Source organism: Orcinus orca, chromosome 8 (assembly GCF_937001465.1).
Source record: "Orcinus orca chromosome 8, mOrcOrc1.1, whole genome shotgun sequence".
Classification (NCBI taxonomy): Eukaryota; Metazoa; Chordata; class Mammalia; order Artiodactyla; family Delphinidae; genus Orcinus; species Orcinus orca.
In genome coordinates, this window is record NC_064566.1 from 43,403,858 (window position 1) to 43,421,335 (window position 17,478).

The 17,478-nt window shown below is 43.0% G+C and overlaps 1 protein-coding gene across 14 annotated transcripts in view; it reads right to left on the minus strand.

The window, feature by feature from the left end:
- Positions 1-17,478, minus strand: part of MICAL2 (microtubule associated monooxygenase, calponin and LIM domain containing 2) — a 222,379-nt gene that overhangs the window by 6,506 nt on the left and 198,395 nt on the right. For 11 of the 14 annotated variants that reach the window (XM_049713783.1, XM_033404495.2, XM_049713786.1 and 8 more), the window contains 2 exons: positions 4,833-4,935; positions 214-287 (listed from right to left, as the gene is read on the minus strand). In XM_049713783.1, coding sequence (XP_049569740.1) covers positions 214-287; positions 4,833-4,935 — 177 coding nt within the window. Of the gene's footprint in view, positions 1-213; positions 288-4,605; positions 4,722-4,832; positions 4,936-17,478 lie in introns of those variants that run through there. The other 3 variants (XM_049713784.1, XM_049713789.1, XM_049713788.1) reach the window with 3 other exon arrangements.

Here is a 17,478-nt window from a genome sequence, read left to right on the forward strand (position 1 = left end):
TGCTCTCACGGCCCCAGTGAATGAAGCTAAGAAGGACTTGCTGTGCTCTGGTGGGGGCAGAGGAAGGCTGGCTTTGTGCCCCCTCTGACTTCCAGGCTGGTGACACAAGGCAGGAAGAGCGCTCCACTCTGCAATGTGCAGCATGTTCTGGTCACTTGTCTTCATGGGGGAAAACGTCTTTAACAAAGGCCCCAAACATATCACCATACTCACCCTCCTTGAGCATTTTTTCTCTTAATTTCTGCTCCAGTCTGCTTTGATGATCTTCTAATTCTAGTTCTCGGGCCCTGGGGATGAGACAATGTTCAAACTTTGTAAATACTGGAGATCTGTGTAGAAATATTGACTAACAAACCCATTGACCGTAGCGACTGCATTCTTTTTTCTTTATTAAAACTGGGGTCTTGGGGGCTTCCCTGGTGGCGCAGTGGTTGAGGGTCCGCCTGCCGATGCAGGGGACATGGGTTCGTGCCCCGGTCCGGGAAGATCCCACATGCCGCAGAGCGGCTGGGCCTGTGAGCCATGGCTGCTGGGCCTGCGCGTCCGGAGCCTGTGCTCCGCAATGGGGGAGGCCACAACAGTGAGAGGCCCACGTAACGTAAAAAAAAACACTGGGGTCTTGGAATATCTCAAAACTGAAAGTTTTGCTGCTACTGCTGCTGAGATATGCTGAACTCAAGAGATGATGGGGAGTTGTAATGTGCTCTCAGCAAGCTTTTGGAAGGCCACCCAGGACTGGATTGTGAAGAAATGACTAGAACAGTAGAAGCAATGACAATCTGAACCTCTCCTCTCTTTTAGGGGCAACGTGACTTCAAGTATCACCTCTAACAACTCCCAGATCTCTGACTGTGGTAAACAAGAAAACAAGGAGGAAAGAGGAGTGAGACATTCTGTCCGGGTGGAGGCAGAATACTGGACAACTACCCATCTGGTTGTAACTGACGTGGGAAGAAGAATCAGCGATGTTCTGGAGGAGTCAAGCCGGAGTGCTGGGGGCTCAGTGTGTCCACCGACAGAACAGCAAGGTCAAGAAGTGAAGTTAGCTTTCGGTGAAGCTCAGGCAGAACTTCATGACCTTTCCATGGCTGGGGATAGCCCATGTGTGTCAGAGTATGTGTGTAAGCTTCCCACAAGCTGGGCCATGTGGTAATGTGGAGGTTCTGCAAACCTGTGGGAGTGCAGGTCTGGCGTTCTCAGGAGAAATGAGGACCACAAATGGATGAGGCAGGGATCAGAGGTGATAGGTGAAGCCACGTAATCTCTAAAAGGGAGGCTACAGAGCAGCGGTTCCCAAACTTTTCGGCACCAGGGACCAGTTTCGTGGAAGACAAGTTTTCCACGGACGGGAGTGGGGGCCGGGGGAGGGGGGGAAGGTTCAGGCGGTAATGCGAGCGATGGGGAGCAGTGGGGAGCAATGGGGAGTGATGGGGAGCGGCAGATGAAGCTTCGCTCGCTCGCCCACTGTTCACCTCCTGCTGTGCAGTGCAGCCCGGTTCCTAACAGGCCATGGACCAGTACCGATCCACAGCCCGGGGGTTGGGGACCCCTGCTATAGAGGAAAAGAAGGTTTGAAAACAGGACCTTGGGAACACCTACATTTAGAAGCCAAACAAAAGAGGTAGAGCCAGGGAAGAAGCGAGCAAAAGGTTGGAAGGGTGAACAAGAAATGCAGCGCCACAGGAGCCAAGAGAGGAAAGTTTCAGGAGAGAAGAGAGAGATCAAGGGTGTCCAATGCTACAGAGACACTGAAGAGGGTGAGCGCTGAGTCTAGGTCCCTGGGTTTGACGTGGAGGGGGGCCTTCCCTTGCAGCCCCACCTGCAGGCTGCATGTGTATCTGCTATAGCTTTGGGTCACTTACTATACCCTGTTGTCGCTGTCATTTTTACTACTTCTACTATTACGTGGGCCAAGGTCCATGCTTTGTTCAATACTCTCCCTTTTGTTCTTGACACTCAACTTCCCTTGGCCCACTCTGGTAGCCAGTGGAAACGCACCACTCAGATCTTCCTTTAAGAGAGAACTCTGGAAGGAGTGTAGTGTGTAGTGAGCTGACTGCTGTAGCAGAATCCACTTCACTGCTGTGCTGAGGCCACACTGCCCCTGAGCAGCTCCAGCCAGCGAGCGAGCACAGTGGCGGTGCTGGAGCTGGGCCATTTCTGCCCCACTTCGGACTCCTCGGATGGGCAGTCTTCGCTCTGGGGCTCCCTTCGCCTGGCTCAGGGCTGCACTGCGGTCTGAGGTTCCTCCTGCCAATTCTCATTCCCTCCCCTCTCCTTTTACAGATGTCAGGACTGCATGGGGTCTGAAGACTTCCCTCTCACTCCCACTCCCTTTCTCCTTTCTCCCAATACACCTCTTGTACTTCTAATTCTGTCGTGGCACCTGCTTTCCCAAGGGACCCAAAATGACACACCAGTGTAAGACGTTTCTCCTAGTTCAGGCAGGTCTTTCTCCAAACTAAAACCTATCCTTTACCAGAGCTCCCACCTGCCTTTGTCTAGCTCACACATCCGAGTTCTCCTCCTTGGCCTCTGGTGGAGGAGAAAGTTCCCTCTGACAGCGTACCAAGGAGTGACCACAGTCACCGAGCAGTCACCACCCACCTGACCTTTGCCGGCAGGGCCTGTGCACTGACTGCTCCTCCTACAAACCTCCATGGAGCGCTTGCTATGTTTTCTCAGTCCTCTCATGCTGTGTGCTTGCGTGTCTGTCTCCCCTGAAACCATGAGATCCTCGAAGATAGGGACTATGGCCTGACTCATCTCTACTTCCACAGTACCCAGCGCATTTCCTAGCACATGGAATGTGCTTGATACTTTTTTGTCAATGAACTTTATAATTCACACCTGGACCAAAGGCAGACGATACACTTGTATAAAAAGGGCTTTGTAGTCAGGCGGAGATGGACAAATTACTTAGCTGTTTTGAGTCTCAGCATGTACATGAATTTTAAAAAATAGTAATAATAAAAGTAATTGCTACAGATGAGCCCTTCTTCCCCATTCCTGGCATTTCCTTCATGTCAGTGGAGCTCAAGGAGTATAATTCCTGGCTTCTTCTCTCCACTTTCATGCTTATGCTCACTCTCACCCCAGGGAAGGTGAATTTGGGAAGAACAGACTAGGGGAACTCAGCTCACACCCTTTCTCCCTGGGGATCAGCCTGCCTGCAGCAAACATGTGTTCTCTGTTACTCTGAGCCTTGCTATGGGTCTAGGGCAAGATTTCTCAATCTTGACACTACTGACATTTTGGGCTGGGTAATGCTTTGTTGGTGAGGGAAGCGGGGTGCCCTGTGCGTTGTAGAATGTTCAGTAGCACCCTTGGCCTCTCCGCACTAGATATCACTAGCACCTCCCAGTTGCGATAGACAAAACTGTCTTCAGACGTTGCCAAATATCCCTGGAAGGAGGAAGTGAGATGGAAATTGCCCCCAGGTGAGACCCACTGGTCTAGGGTAAAAGCCTTACCCCTAAGAAGCAAGTGATTCGCTACCTCTTGTGACTAGGTAGATGAGTGTGTCTAATTCTGGGGTTGGGTAGTATAGTAAGTTGCATGGTGAACTCCCAAAAGATATGTCCACATCCTAACCCCTGGAACCTTTGAAAGTGACCTTATTTGAAAAAGGGTCTTTGTGGATGTAATTAAGTTAAGAACCTTGAGATAAGAATATTCTGGATTATGCCAGTGGGCTCTAAACCCAGCGACAAGTGTCCTTACAAGAGACAGAAGAGAAGACATGGACACACAGAGAAAGAAGGCTGCATGAAGACAGAGGGAGAGGTTGGAGTGATGCAGTCACAAGCCAAGGGATGCCTGGAGGCACCTGACGCTGGAAGAGGCAAGGAAGAATTCTCCCCCAGAGGCCGCGAAGGGAGCATGGCCCTCCTGACACCTCGATTTCAGACTGTCTTCCAGAACTGAGAGAGAATACATTTCTCTTATTGTAAGCCACCCCGTTTGTGATAATATATTAGTCCAGCCCTAGGAAATGAATATAGTTAGCAAGCCCACTTGGGCTCTCATATTTAGCCGAGCTAGCCATAATCAGTAATAAACAGTTTATTTTGATATTCTGGGTCAACTATTGACCCAACTGTCTTATTTCTCACCCGGCTCAGAACCCAGGCAGAGAAGAGGAAAAGAATTTTATTAGACCCCTTCAAAGACTCCCAAAATTAACTCTCAAGGTTGGGGTGAAAATGAAATAAGACAGCATAAGTGAAAGCACCCAGTACAACTTGTGGTGCTTAGTCAGTTTATATTAAATGTTACTTCCTTTCCCTCCAGAATGGTGACAGGTGGAATGACCTTCAACATTTTCAGAGGACGGTAAGATCCATCTCTACTTTCTGATCTCCCAGCCAGACTGCAACCTCTCATTCAGAGGACAGCCAGACCGATCTCCACCTTCAATCCATTAAATTCCCAAGGAAGTGGTCAGGCGATTTCAGCAAGCCCTTCCCATGATTCACACACAGAAGCCAGACACATGCTTCCCCACTGCAGGTGTGTGACTGCAAGTGGGTCCCCCCTGGTGTGGGGGACAGGGATGGATTGAAAGTGTCTTATCCAAATGCCCTCCAGCTCCAGACCCATTACCTGAAATCATTTTAGCCATAGGACTCCACAGCAGAGAACAGACAATTGAAGATTCTCTGCACTAATGCCAGCATGATATGCAAGACATCAAATGTCAATTTGTCTCAATCACAATTCTGTATGCACAAGAAGAAAAAATCCTGAGACGTCAACCCAGGAGGGTGGGCCACCCCACTTCTGCCCTCTTTGCTTTTAGGCCTCGCTGTTATCTGTGTTGCCTTACTTACATGATCAGTAACTCCGACTCATATCGCATTAATTTATTCTTCTCCAGAACCAGCTTAAACCATTCCTGCAAAAGCTGTGCTTCATCCTGTGTGCCTGAATCTGCTTAAGAAATCAACGGCAAATGGGTTAGATTGGCATTTCTCTTCCCACGATCAAACTGCTTCGGAGCTACTTCAGGGGGCCATGTTTGTAGCAAAAAGGGCTCTGCAGGCGCAGCCCGCTGACGGCTTGTTGATGCCTCGAGATCATGGACATGACAAATAAAACCCACCTGTGCGTGCTCTGGGGGAGGTCCTCCTGGACATGTAGGGCATGAATACTTCAGCTCCATGAGCCATATACCCTTGACAACGGCCTGCCACTAATGATCCCTCTCCTGCCTACCTGTATGTCCTCCATAAAACTTCTATGCAGGGCTTCCCTGGTGGCGCAGTGGTTGAGAATCTGCCTGCCAGTGCAGGGGACACGGGTTAGATCCCTGGTCCAGGAAGATCCCACATGCCACGGAGTAGCTAAGCCCGTGAGCCACAACGACTGAGCCTGTGCTCTAGAGCCACGAGCCGCAACTACTGAGCCTATGAGCCACAGCTACTGAAGGCCATGCAGCACCTAGAGCCCATTCTCCACAACAAGAGAAGCCACCACAATGAGAAGCCTGCGAACCTCAACGAAGAATAGCCCCCGCTCACTGCAACCAGAGAAAGCCCACGTGCAGCAACGAAGACTCAACGCAGCCAGAAACAATAAATAAATAAAATAATTTATTTAAAGAAAAACAAAAAACTTCTACACATTTGTGCATCACATCCTCCATCACAGAAAACCCTAGTAACCCTGATGGTTACTATCTCCTTCTCTTCTTCTGAATCAAATGCCTGCTGAGTGGCCAGGTGGGGTGTGGCCCCCTTTATGGGGTGGGGCAGCCCACACTCATCTAGTCGCAGAGGAGCAGTAACTGGCATTTGAACTTTTGCACAAAGCCAAATGATGGGGGAGAAAAAGGTATTGGCTTTGAATCTCATAGGGAAAAAGTTACATCTGTTCACTCTTATAACTTAGATTATGACCTTTCTTCCTTTATTAAACAGAAGAATAACCGTGAGAAGATTGACCCTGCTTTTAGATATTCAGTGTTAGATGCTAAATGTTTAGATAATAAAATGCTAAAATCTGGGCATGTTTGAGAAGCAGCAACATGGGGTGGCTTTCTAGTATTTCACCCTGAAATGGGAACACAGGCTGTGTTGCAGAGCTCATGGCCATTCTCGAAGGATTTATCCTGCAGGGTCCCGTAGGTGGAGAGGGAAACAGGGCAGACAGAAGATGTGACCTTGGGCAAGTAGTTTAACCTCTCAGGGGCTCTGTTTCTTCATGGGGTAAACGGAACAAGAAGACACACAAGTAACCGAATGATAATAATGAGCTGCTGTTTATAATTCAGGGTTACGTGCCAGTCGATGGGCTAAGTACCTTATATTCAACTCCTCACAACAAACTCACCAGTAGGTTCTCTTATTATCAAGTGGTTTCTTCAACCACTTGATGGCTGAAGAAACAGAGGTTTAAAAGATTAGAATAACTTGCCCAAGCTCACATTTAGTAAGTAGCAGAGCTAGGGCTTGAGTTCAAGGAAGCCTTATCCTAAGCCCATACTCTTCACTGCTTGTATACCCCTCCCCTATCCTCATCCCTCCCTCCCTCCCTCAGGCCTGTAAGGTAAATAACGTCCCTAGCACATTGCCTTGCACACAGCAAAGTCATCCATAAAAATGAGTACCCTTTCTCCCTGACTCCTTGAACACCCTTTTATTGATATGGAAACTGGGGTCCAGAGCAATTGATATGAAATGTCACAAATTATATATTTAGTTAATGTGCAAACTGATGCTACAATGCAGAACTTCTGATGAATTCATTCATCCATTCATCCATCCATTCAATAACACCTATTTATGGAACAGATGTCAGGTATTGCCTTAGGTACTGGGGATACAGTGATAGATAATGCCATGTATCACAAGAATTCTGGAGATAGTAAGGCATAGTTCCTGCTGAAAAGGGTATTGTTAGATAATCTTTTGGATCAGATGGACCAACAAGCTAAAATAAAGTAGAATATTAGAAAACTGTCACAACAACAAAGCAGCAAAAAAGGACTGGGAATACAGAGAAGGGAGGTCCTGGTCAGGGTGTGAGGGTGGGCTTCCCTGGAGGAGGCGATGTTTGAACTGGGACGTTGAAGAATGGATAACACTTTGAGAGGAAATAATGAGGGTGGGAGAGGATATTCCAAGAAGAGGGAACAATATGATCAAAGACTAGGGGATAGGATAGAAGATGGTGGAGAGAGAGATCAGGAAGGGCTAAGGGGACATGGAGGGGAGGATGATGAGACCTTTGAGGGTATGAAAATCTACATATAATAGAGGCCCCTTAGCCATGCTAAGGCTCTTGTACTTAATGCTGTAGATACAAAGGGACACTGAAGGTGGTTGAGTAGGAGAATGATACCTGGAGTTTCATGCAGGAAGGATTAAAAGGGGGAGAGAGATAAATAAGATGTTACGGAGCACCAAGTTGAGCTTCCTGTGCGTTATAGCTTGTTCCCACTAGCTATCTATTTTACGAATGGTAGTGTTTGTATGTCCATCCTAATCTCCCAATTCGTCCCACCCTCCCCTTCCCCCTCTGTGTCCACATGTCCATTCTCTACCGTCTACGTCTCTATTCCTGCCCTGCAAATAGGTTCATCTGTACCATTTTTCTAAATTCCACATATATGTGTTAATATACGATATTTGTTTTTCTCTTTCTGGCTTACTTCACTCTGTATGACAGACTCTAGGTCCATCCACATCTCCACAAATGACCCAGTTTCATTCCTTTTTATGGCTGAGTAACATTCCACTGTATATATTTACCAGATCTTCTTCATCATTCATCTGTTGTTGGACATTTAGGTTGTTTCCATGTCCTGGCTATTGTAAATAGTGCTGCAATGAATATTGGGGTATGTGTATCCTTTTGAATTATGGTTTTCTCAGGGTATATGCCCAGTAGTAGTATTGCTGGGTCATATGTCAGTTCTATTTTTAGTTTTTTAAGGAACCTCCATACTGTTCTCCATGGTGGCTGTATCAATTTACATTCCCATCAACAGTGCGAAAAGGTTCCCTTTTCTCCACACCCTCCAGCATTTATTGTTTGTAGATTTTTTGATGATGGCCATTCTGACTGGTGTGAGGTGATACCTCATTGTAGGTTTGATTTGCATTTCTCTAATAATTAGTGATGTTGAGCAGCTTTTCTTATGCCTCTTGGCCATCTGTACATCTTCTTTGGAGAAATGTCTATTTAGGTCTTCTGCCCATTTTTAAATTGGGTTGTTTGTTTTTTTAATATTGAACTCCATGAGCCATTTGTATATTTTGGAGATTAGTTCTTTGTCTGTTGCTTCGTTTGCAAATATTTTCTCCCATTCTGAAGGTTGTCTTTTCATCTTGTTTATGGTTTCCTTTGCTGTGCAAAGTTTTTTTCATTAGGTCCCATTTGTTCATTTTTGTTTTTATTTTCATTTTTCTAGGAGGTGGGTCAAAAAAGATCTTGCTGTGGTTTATGTCAAAGAATGTTTTTCCTTGTTTTCCTCTAAGAGTTTTATAGTGTCCGGTCTTACATTTAGGTCTTTAATCCATTTTGAGTTTATTTTTGTGTATGGTGTTAGGTAGTGTTCTAATTTCATTCTTTTACATGTAGCCATCCAGTTTTCCCAGTACCACTTATTGAAGAGGCTGTCTTTTCTCCATTGTAAGTTCTTGCCTCCTTATAGATAGCCAGTGGGAATAAGCTATAAAGCACAGGAAGCTCAGCTTGGTGCTCTGTGAGGACCCAGATGGGTAGGATGGTGGGGTGGGGTGGGAGGGAGGTCCAAGAGGGAGGGGATAGATGTATACATATAGCTGATTCACTTCATTGTACAGCAGAAACTAACACAACATTGTAAAGCAATTATACTCCAATAAAAAAAAGAAAGAAAGAAGATGTTACTCTTTCTTAGGTTTCTGGAATGAATGACTGGATGGATGAATGGACTAACTTATAAACCTGTTGAGTACCACCATCTTCTGAGCATTGTTTGTGGTGCTGAGGGACAGGGATGAATAAGCACTGGTTCCAGCTGTTCAGGAAACTGGGAGCTTGCAGTCCAGTAGGAAAACCAACACTGCACAGGAAAATAGGACACAATGTGCCCCCTGCCATGCAACACAGGAGGGAAGCAATTCATCTTGTGTGGAGGAAGTGGGGAACCTCAGAGAGGAGACAGTAGTGAGCTCAGCTTAAGTGGATGAGTGAGAGGCAGGAGGAGGTGCAGAACAAGGCATTCCAGGGCATAGTTGCTGAATGAAAGAATGAAGTATATAGACTGGAGATCATATATAACATAGAAATTAAGAGCCTATACTTTAAACTCAGGCTTGGGATCAAAATTCCATTCTCTGACCTATCACTGTGTGGGCTTAAGCTCTTAATAGCCTCCCTGAGCCTCAGTCTCCTCATTTGTTACAAAGATGCAGTGGAGGGCTTCCCTTGTGGCGCAGTGGTTGAGAGTCCGCCTGCCGATGCAGGGGACACGGGTTCGTGCCCCGGTCTGGGAAGATCCCACATGCCGCGGAGCGGCTGGGCCCGTGAGCCATGGCCGCTGAGCCTGCACGTCCAGAGCCTGTGCTCCGCAACGGGAGAGGCCACAACAGTGAGAGGCCCGCATACCACAAAAAAAAAAAAAAAAAAAAAATGCAGTGGGATCGCACACACAAAGACCTTAGCCCAGCCCTGCCACTTAGTTTAAGCTCAATAAATGGTAACAGTCATTATTCAAATCATATACATGATGGGAGAACACTTAGGGCTCATCTCTCCCAGCCATGGAGGCACATAGGAATTCCCTCTACCTCCCTCCCACCCCAGATTCTACTATAATTCTCCAAGGATGGTAGAATTCCCCGCTGTCCAAGAAGCCCACTGCAGGGCTGTGTACTCTTAAGTATTGAAAACTTCTTTCTTTTGATCTTTGACGGGTTGGCTGCAAGCCAGTGAGTCCAATTGTGCCCTCTCCAGGAAACTAGAGAACAGTAAGTCTACATTTTTATGAAAGACATTCAGATGTTTGAAGGCAGGTCTCATGATACACTGAAGTGTCTTATTTCGTCAGTACCTCCAGGTCATCTATCATTTTGTCATAAAAGAGCTACCCACTCTGTTTGCCCTCTAATTTCCCAGGACACATCTCAAGGAGAGTCCAGAATCAAACAACCCAGAGCAGAGAGACACCCTTGCACCTTCACCCTGTGCCCTGGGATTGCAGAAGTCCTTTTAGCAGCAGTGTCTTCACCTGGCTCTTCCTAACTTGCAGTGGAATCTGGTCTTTCCACAGCAGGGGTGGTGAAGTCTGATGACTTTATGTTCTACTTGTGCAACTGATCTTTTTCTAGACCTAATTCAAGACTTTATGTGTGTCTTGTTAATGATCATCTTCTTTATTTTGTTCCATCAAGGGGAAATCTTTGGGATATTTTCTCCATCTGACACATTTCTCCTAGATTCGGGATTTCTGTGGAATCGATAAAAAAGGGCATCCTGTACCTTTACGCTATATTGAAAAACAAAACGTCAGATAGGACTAGACCAAGAACAGAGCCATCTAGCCCATTAGAGACCTTTGGGTGAGCCTGTTCTATAAACTTTAAATGCATGGCACCCAACTGGTACCATCCAGTCCACATTTCTGTATCTTGTCCACTGGGCTCTTATAAGAAACTTTAATAACAAAATAATTTCCTGAAACCAAGCTTCACAAAGCCTGCTTTGTCCATTGGCATGACAAACTTCATAACACCACCCAGAAAAGGAAATGACATTTGTTTTCCAAAGCTTCTAAGTAAACACCAGTGATTCCTTAGTAATCTCTAAATTTCTTTCTCAATATTCACAATTTCTTTAACAATCCTTTCTAGAATTTTGACAAGGATCAGGACTCATGTTTCTTTCTCATATGAAAGTAGAAAATGTACTCATCACTAGTTTTTTGGTCCAGGAATTCTTCCTGAGTCTTCAAAGACTGAGGTATATCTGCAACTTATTTCAACACCAGGGGGTTAACTCAGTCAATCAACAAATTCTGATTTAGTAAGGCCACATCAAAGACACTACTCTCTGTATGTACATATCATCTTTCACCCGGGCTTAGAAACCTGAATTCATTGCTCTCCCATTTTTCTCACCTATCCAGATTCAATTTCCTCATCTAGATATTTGCTTAACATTTCTAGATTGAGGACCATTTTCCTTGATTAAGAAAACAAAAGCGGAGAGTAGAAAACCCTGCCTCTCCCCAATCATGTAATATTACACCATCTGCTTCAGTGCTGGGTCTATCCTTGCCTTGTTTTTAATCCAAAAGAAACAGCACTGTTTTGCCGTCTTTAGAGTATTTTTTGTTGTTGCTTTTCAGACTCAGCCTCTTTGCTACATTATACCTACAGGTTCAAGCCAGACTTTTATCCTGCCTTGCATGTCCCTTCTTCAATCTTTCTTGTGTGTCCTTCTAAAATCTGGTCCCTCAGAGGGTTCCCTGTGCAGCCTCATTGATTTGTATTGATGCTGTACTCAACAAACACAGGTTGGACTGAATCAATCAATTTAATTTACTTTTTTGAGTGGAATAATTTTCAACTTTATAGCCTACAGTTTATTTTTTAGACTCTTCCTTTCCTCAGTAGTCAAAATCACTTTTGGGGATCTCTGAACACGGAATCAAGTGCAGATTTCTAGGGAATCTGCTTTCCCAAAGCATTGAATGCAGGCAGCTTGTGCCTCTCCCAGGCTTGCCTTGCTCTCAACCTCAGCAGTGTACTGAGATTTCCATCACCTCACTGCTACCCACCAGAGAGCTTCCTTGCAGGTCCTACTGAAGTCTCAAGCAGCATTGCCCCTCACCGTAGATGCAGTAGAGTGTAGTGGCAGTGGGCATGGGCTTTGAGATCGATCAGACCTTCTCTCCCACTTACAAATGTGTGACCTCCATCAAGTACCCTCACATCTCTCTGCCTCAGTCTCCTCTCTTGAAAAATGGGGGTGATCATAGTCGCTGCCTCCTAAATCGGTTATGAAGATTAAATGAGATGATGCATGCAAAATGCTGAGCATGGTGCCTGGTACATAGTAAACATTCAATAAACTGTACCATTGTCATTACCACGCTGTTGTTTCTTCCAGTGTCAAGTTCTATAGTTCCATGTGGAGTATTTGCTGTATATCTTTACACCTCAACTAGAGTGCAATCCCCGACTTGATTACATATGGCTAAACTTTATCTGGTAACTTCACTTGAGATTAATAAAAGCTCTTAAATAATTATATATATTTTTTGTCTCCATGTAAACGGAAGGGTCATATGGCTGGCTGGATCGTCAGCACTTGCTTGGGAAGAAGACTAGAGACTCTGTGCCTACACAGACTGTGTACTCAACCATGTCTCCAGCTGGTTCCATGGCTGCTGGTGAGCTGCAAGCCCTTCCAGGGCAGGGATGTGACTGCTACATCTGGGAACCAGGATGCAGCTAGAATGGCACGGCCAGAAAGCGAGCAGCCTCTGGCTGTGAATAGAATAGCCCAGTTACCTAACCCTCGCTGCCACCCCTGCTTGTGACCACAGTCGACTGGTTCTTCCTTTGCTCCTGTGCCCTCACATCATGTTCTTTCCTAGGCAAAATGCAAGGATTCCACTTGCTTAAGTGAAATAAAGTAGTCAAAACTCAACACAAAACAACTTGTTAGGGCTTCCCTGGTGGCGCAGTGGTTGGGAGTCCGCCTGCCGAGGCAGGGGACACGCGTTTGTGCCCCGGTCCGCGAAGATCCCACATGCCGTGGAGCGGCTGGGCCCGTGAGCCATGGCCGCTGAGCCTGTGTGTCTGGAGCCTGTGCTCTGCAACGGAAGAGGCCACAACAGTGAGAGGCCCACGTACCGCAAACAAACAAACAAAAAACTTGTTATTAATGGAATCATGTAAATCAACCCACTTGTCCCTAAGTGAGCTCTCAAAAAAGCAAAGCAAACGTTGTCACTCCCTACTGAAATTCTTCTATAACCCCCATAATCAAGTTCAAATCACCTAGCCTGACAGCACTTAGTCCCTGCTTACATTAGAGGGAATGGCACTTAATGGTCCATAACTTTGTTCTCAATGGCCAATAGCAGACTAAATGAACAATCCGTTCTTTAAAGTCACGGCTTTTTAACCATTTCCTTTTGTCGGTAACGCTGAATGCTTCTCTGATTGTGTATTGGTGTGTTGTTTTTCTATGTTGGGTCTTGTGTTGCTCTCTGGTTCACAACTATCTAATTCTTTAGACATGATTTCCTGCCCCCTTAGAATCTATGAGAAGTCCTAATTTGGTTTTTGCTGCAATTCTCTCAATGCCCTCAACACCCTCAGTGATGTTCTGGAGCATGAACCGGCAGTAGAGTGATTACAGCCAGGATCCTCAGTAGCAGTGTGCAAGCATCTCCCTCAGACTGGCTGGGTTTCAGCCCCTGCCTCTTGTTCTCTGGCCTCTGGTCGGCTCTTAGATCCTGTGCTCATCCACGGGCCTATTTCATTTAAATCTCTAGCCAGGCCTTCTGTACCCAGTGCTCTGGGTACGTTGACTTCCCACAGGCTCCTTACACATGATGGTGATAATTTAGAAAGCTGCACTGGGGGTCTGGCCTGATTCAGTCTTGGCAAAGCCAGGATGCTGGAAGGTAGCTCATGACCCCATTCTGGGAGCCAGAGGCTGCAGCTGAAAAACAAAAATTCTAGTCCTTCCTTTATTAAACAGCTTTTTGTTTTGTTTTGCTTTTAGCTACATATCTATTCATCATAAAGTTTTTCTTGCTTTGAATTTTATTGAAATGATATCATACTATATGTGGTCTCTGCAACTTGCTCGTTTTAAATTCTTTCTATATGTTTCTAAAATGCCTCTATGCTGCTCATTCATTTTCACTGCTGTATATATAATATTCAGTTGTGTGTGCCACAGTTAACTGTTCTACAATTTATCCATTTTCCTGTTAATGGATATCTAGGTTGTTCTTAGCGGTTTGCTACTATGAATGATGCTGCTGTGAACATTCTTGTATATGTCTTCCGATCCATGTGGGCAAGAGTTTCTCTGGAATATACACTTAGGAATGAAATTCTTGAGTAGTAGGTATGCGAAAGTTCAGCTTTACAGCATAAAGCCAAATTGTTTTCCAAAGAGTTGTGGCTGTTTACACTCCCACTAACATTGAATAAGAGCTCCCTTTGTTCCTCACCCTTGCCAAATACTTAGTGTTAGATTTTATAAGTTTTGGTAATTTAATAGTTTTTCACTGTAGTCTTAATTTGCATTTTCCTAATTACTAATGAGTATTCTTCTGTGAAATGTATATTTATGCCATTTGTCTATTTTTATATGGAGTTATTTGCCTGTCTCATTGATCTTTAAGAATTCTTTACATATTCTGGAATACTGAAAATTTGTTATATTTGTTGCAAATATATTTTCCAAATTAGTGGCTCTTCTTTTTTGCTTATATTTGTTGTGAATGTATTTTCCAAATTAGTGGCTTATCTTTTCCTTTCCTTTATGGGGTCTATAGACTACCAAATTGAGGTCAAAAAGATTCTTAACTTTTCAAGTGCCATTTTCATATTAAAGTCTTTAATTTTTATGACATTGATTACATTTGTTGCAAATATATTTTCCAAATTATATGGTTAAAGATAAGGTTCAATTTTATTTCTTTCCTATATGGAAAACCAGTTGTCCCAGAATCACCTACTTTCTGTGAACTGCAGTGATACTGCTGGCTTATATCAAGTTTTCATATATGTAAGATTATGTTTGGGTTTTTGTTTGTTTGTTTTTTAACGTTTTGGCCACGCCATGCAGCATGCTGGACCTTAGTTCCCTGACCAGGGATCGAACCCACGCCCCCTGCAGTGGAAGTGTGGAGTCCCAACCACCGGACCACAAGGGGAGTCTCATGTTTGGGTGTTTTGGTGGCTTTCAGTAAAGTATTAAAGTTGGCTCCATAAAGGTTGTGCACATTTTTTTTGTTAGATTTATTCCTAGGCACCTCCTGTTTTTATGCTAATGTAAGCAATATCTTCTTTGTTATATCATTTTTTAGAAACCAATGCTGAGATATGGAAATGCAATTGATTTTTCTACTTTGATCTTATTTCCAATTACATGATATAGGCTCTTATTATTTTAAAAAATTATCTGTACATTCCTTTGGGTTTCCATGTGGTTAATTCTATCATCTGGAAATGACAAAAGTTTGTTTCTTCCTTTCCAAACCTTGTGCCATTTTATCCTTGTCTTACTGTACTGGGTAGGGTCTCCTGTGCAATATTGAATAGAAGAGGTGATGGCAGGCATCCTCTTTTTTCACAGATTTTAAAAGAAATGCTTCTGATGTTTTACCATTAAACAATGGTATTTGCTACAGGGTTTTGGAATATATCCTTCAAATTAAGAAAGTTCTGACCCAGCAATTTTACTTCTGGGTATTTATCCTAAGAACACAAAAACACCAAATTGAAAAGATATATGCAGCCTTATGTTCATTGCCGCATTATTTACAATAGACAAGATATGGAAACAACCTAAGTGTCCACTAATAGATGAATGCATAAAGAAAATGTGGTATATGTACACAATGGAATATTACTTGGCCAAAAGAAGAATGAAATCCTGCTGTTTGTGACAACACGGATAGACCTTGAAGGTATTATGCTAGGTGAAATAAGATCACACAGAGAAGGATAAACACCATATGATTTCACTCATATGTGGAATTAAAAAAAAAAAGAACAAACAAAATAAAACAAAAACAAGGTCATAGATACAGAGATCAGAGTAGCGTTTTCTGAGAGGAAGGGGTTAGGGGGTGGGTGAAATGGGTGAAGGGAATCAACTGTATGGTGATGGGTGGTAACTAGACTTGTGGTGGTAACAACTCTATAGTGTATACAGATATCAAATATAATGCTGTACACCAAAACTTACATAATAAAAAAAATTAACCTTCAAGAAGGCAAAATAAAAAGTTCTTTTTTTGGTAAGAGTTTTTATCCTAAATGAGTGTTGAATTTTGTCAAATGATATTTTCTTCTTCTATTGAAAAGCCCATGTGGTTTTCCCTTTTAGTTTGTTAACATGATGATTGTTAAGTCACCCTTAGATTGCCAAATTTTAAAATTAATTGGATTAAATGTTCATTATATTCTTTTATCTTTTTGAATCTTTGTTATATCTGTGGTTGTGTCTGCCCTTTTCATTCCTAATTTATTTCTTCTCTCTTACTTTAAAAAACCAATTTAAGAGGATAGGCTTTAGTCTTTTATTAACTTTTCCAGTGAACCAACATTTGGCTTGCTTGATCCTCTCTGTTTTATCTTTATTCTCTATTTTATTTATATCTGCTCATATATTTATTATCTTCTTTCTTTAGGTTTATTTTGTTTTTCATTTTCTAAATGAAGTTGGACACTAAGCTCATTAATTTTAAGCCTTTCTTCTTTCCTAATAACAGTATTTAAGGCGATAACTCTAAGGACCATTTTCACTGCATCTCATGAGTTTTGATCTATGGTTTTCCTTTTCATATTTAGTACATTTTAAATTTCCAAGTATTTTTTAAAATATCAATTTGATGTTTTTTTGATCCATGAGAAATGTATATTTTTACTTTCCAAATGCATGGTTTTAAAAAATACATTTTGGTTACTGATTTCTAAGTTAATTACATTGTAGTATAGAATGTGGCCTGTATAATATGGCTTCTCTGAGATTTACTTTATGAACTAATATGGTCAAGTTTTGTAAATCATCATGTAAACTTGAAAAAAATATACATTCCCTAATTTGGGGGTGCATGTCCATTAAATTAAAGTTATTAAGTGCAATGTTCAAATTTATAGTAATGTTTTGTTTGACTCTCATTAATTGAGAGATGTACTAAAATCTCCTGCCATGACAGTAGAAATTTCTCCCTGACGTTTTATCATTTTTTTGTTTTATGTATTTTGAGCCTATTACAGTTAATACATACAACATTTAAAACTGTCATATCCTCTTGGTGAGTTGATCATTTTAAAATTATGTAGTGACCCTGTTTATTGCTAATCATGATTTTGGTATTAAAGGTATCTGCTTTTAATTACCCTAGCTTTATTTTGCTAGTATATACTTGCCAATTTTTTTTTTTTACTTTAAACCTTGTATTTAGTTATGTTTTATATGTGCCTGCTAAATAGCATATAATTGGGTATTGTTGTTTGTCAACTTTCACTACTATTATTGAGATATTTAGATTTGTTTCTACCATGTTTCTTTGTGCTTGTTATCCTTTTTAAAATGCTTTTAAACTTCTATTTAGAATTAAGTGGGGGGGTTTGTTTGGTTGATTATTTTTTCTTATTTTTTCTCCCTTTGTTTTCCCTAGCTGATTTTTTTTTTTTTTTTTTTTTGCGGTACGCGGGCCTCTCACTGTTGTGGCCTCTCCCATTGTGGAGCACAGGCTCCAGATGCGTAGGCTCAGCGGCCATGGCT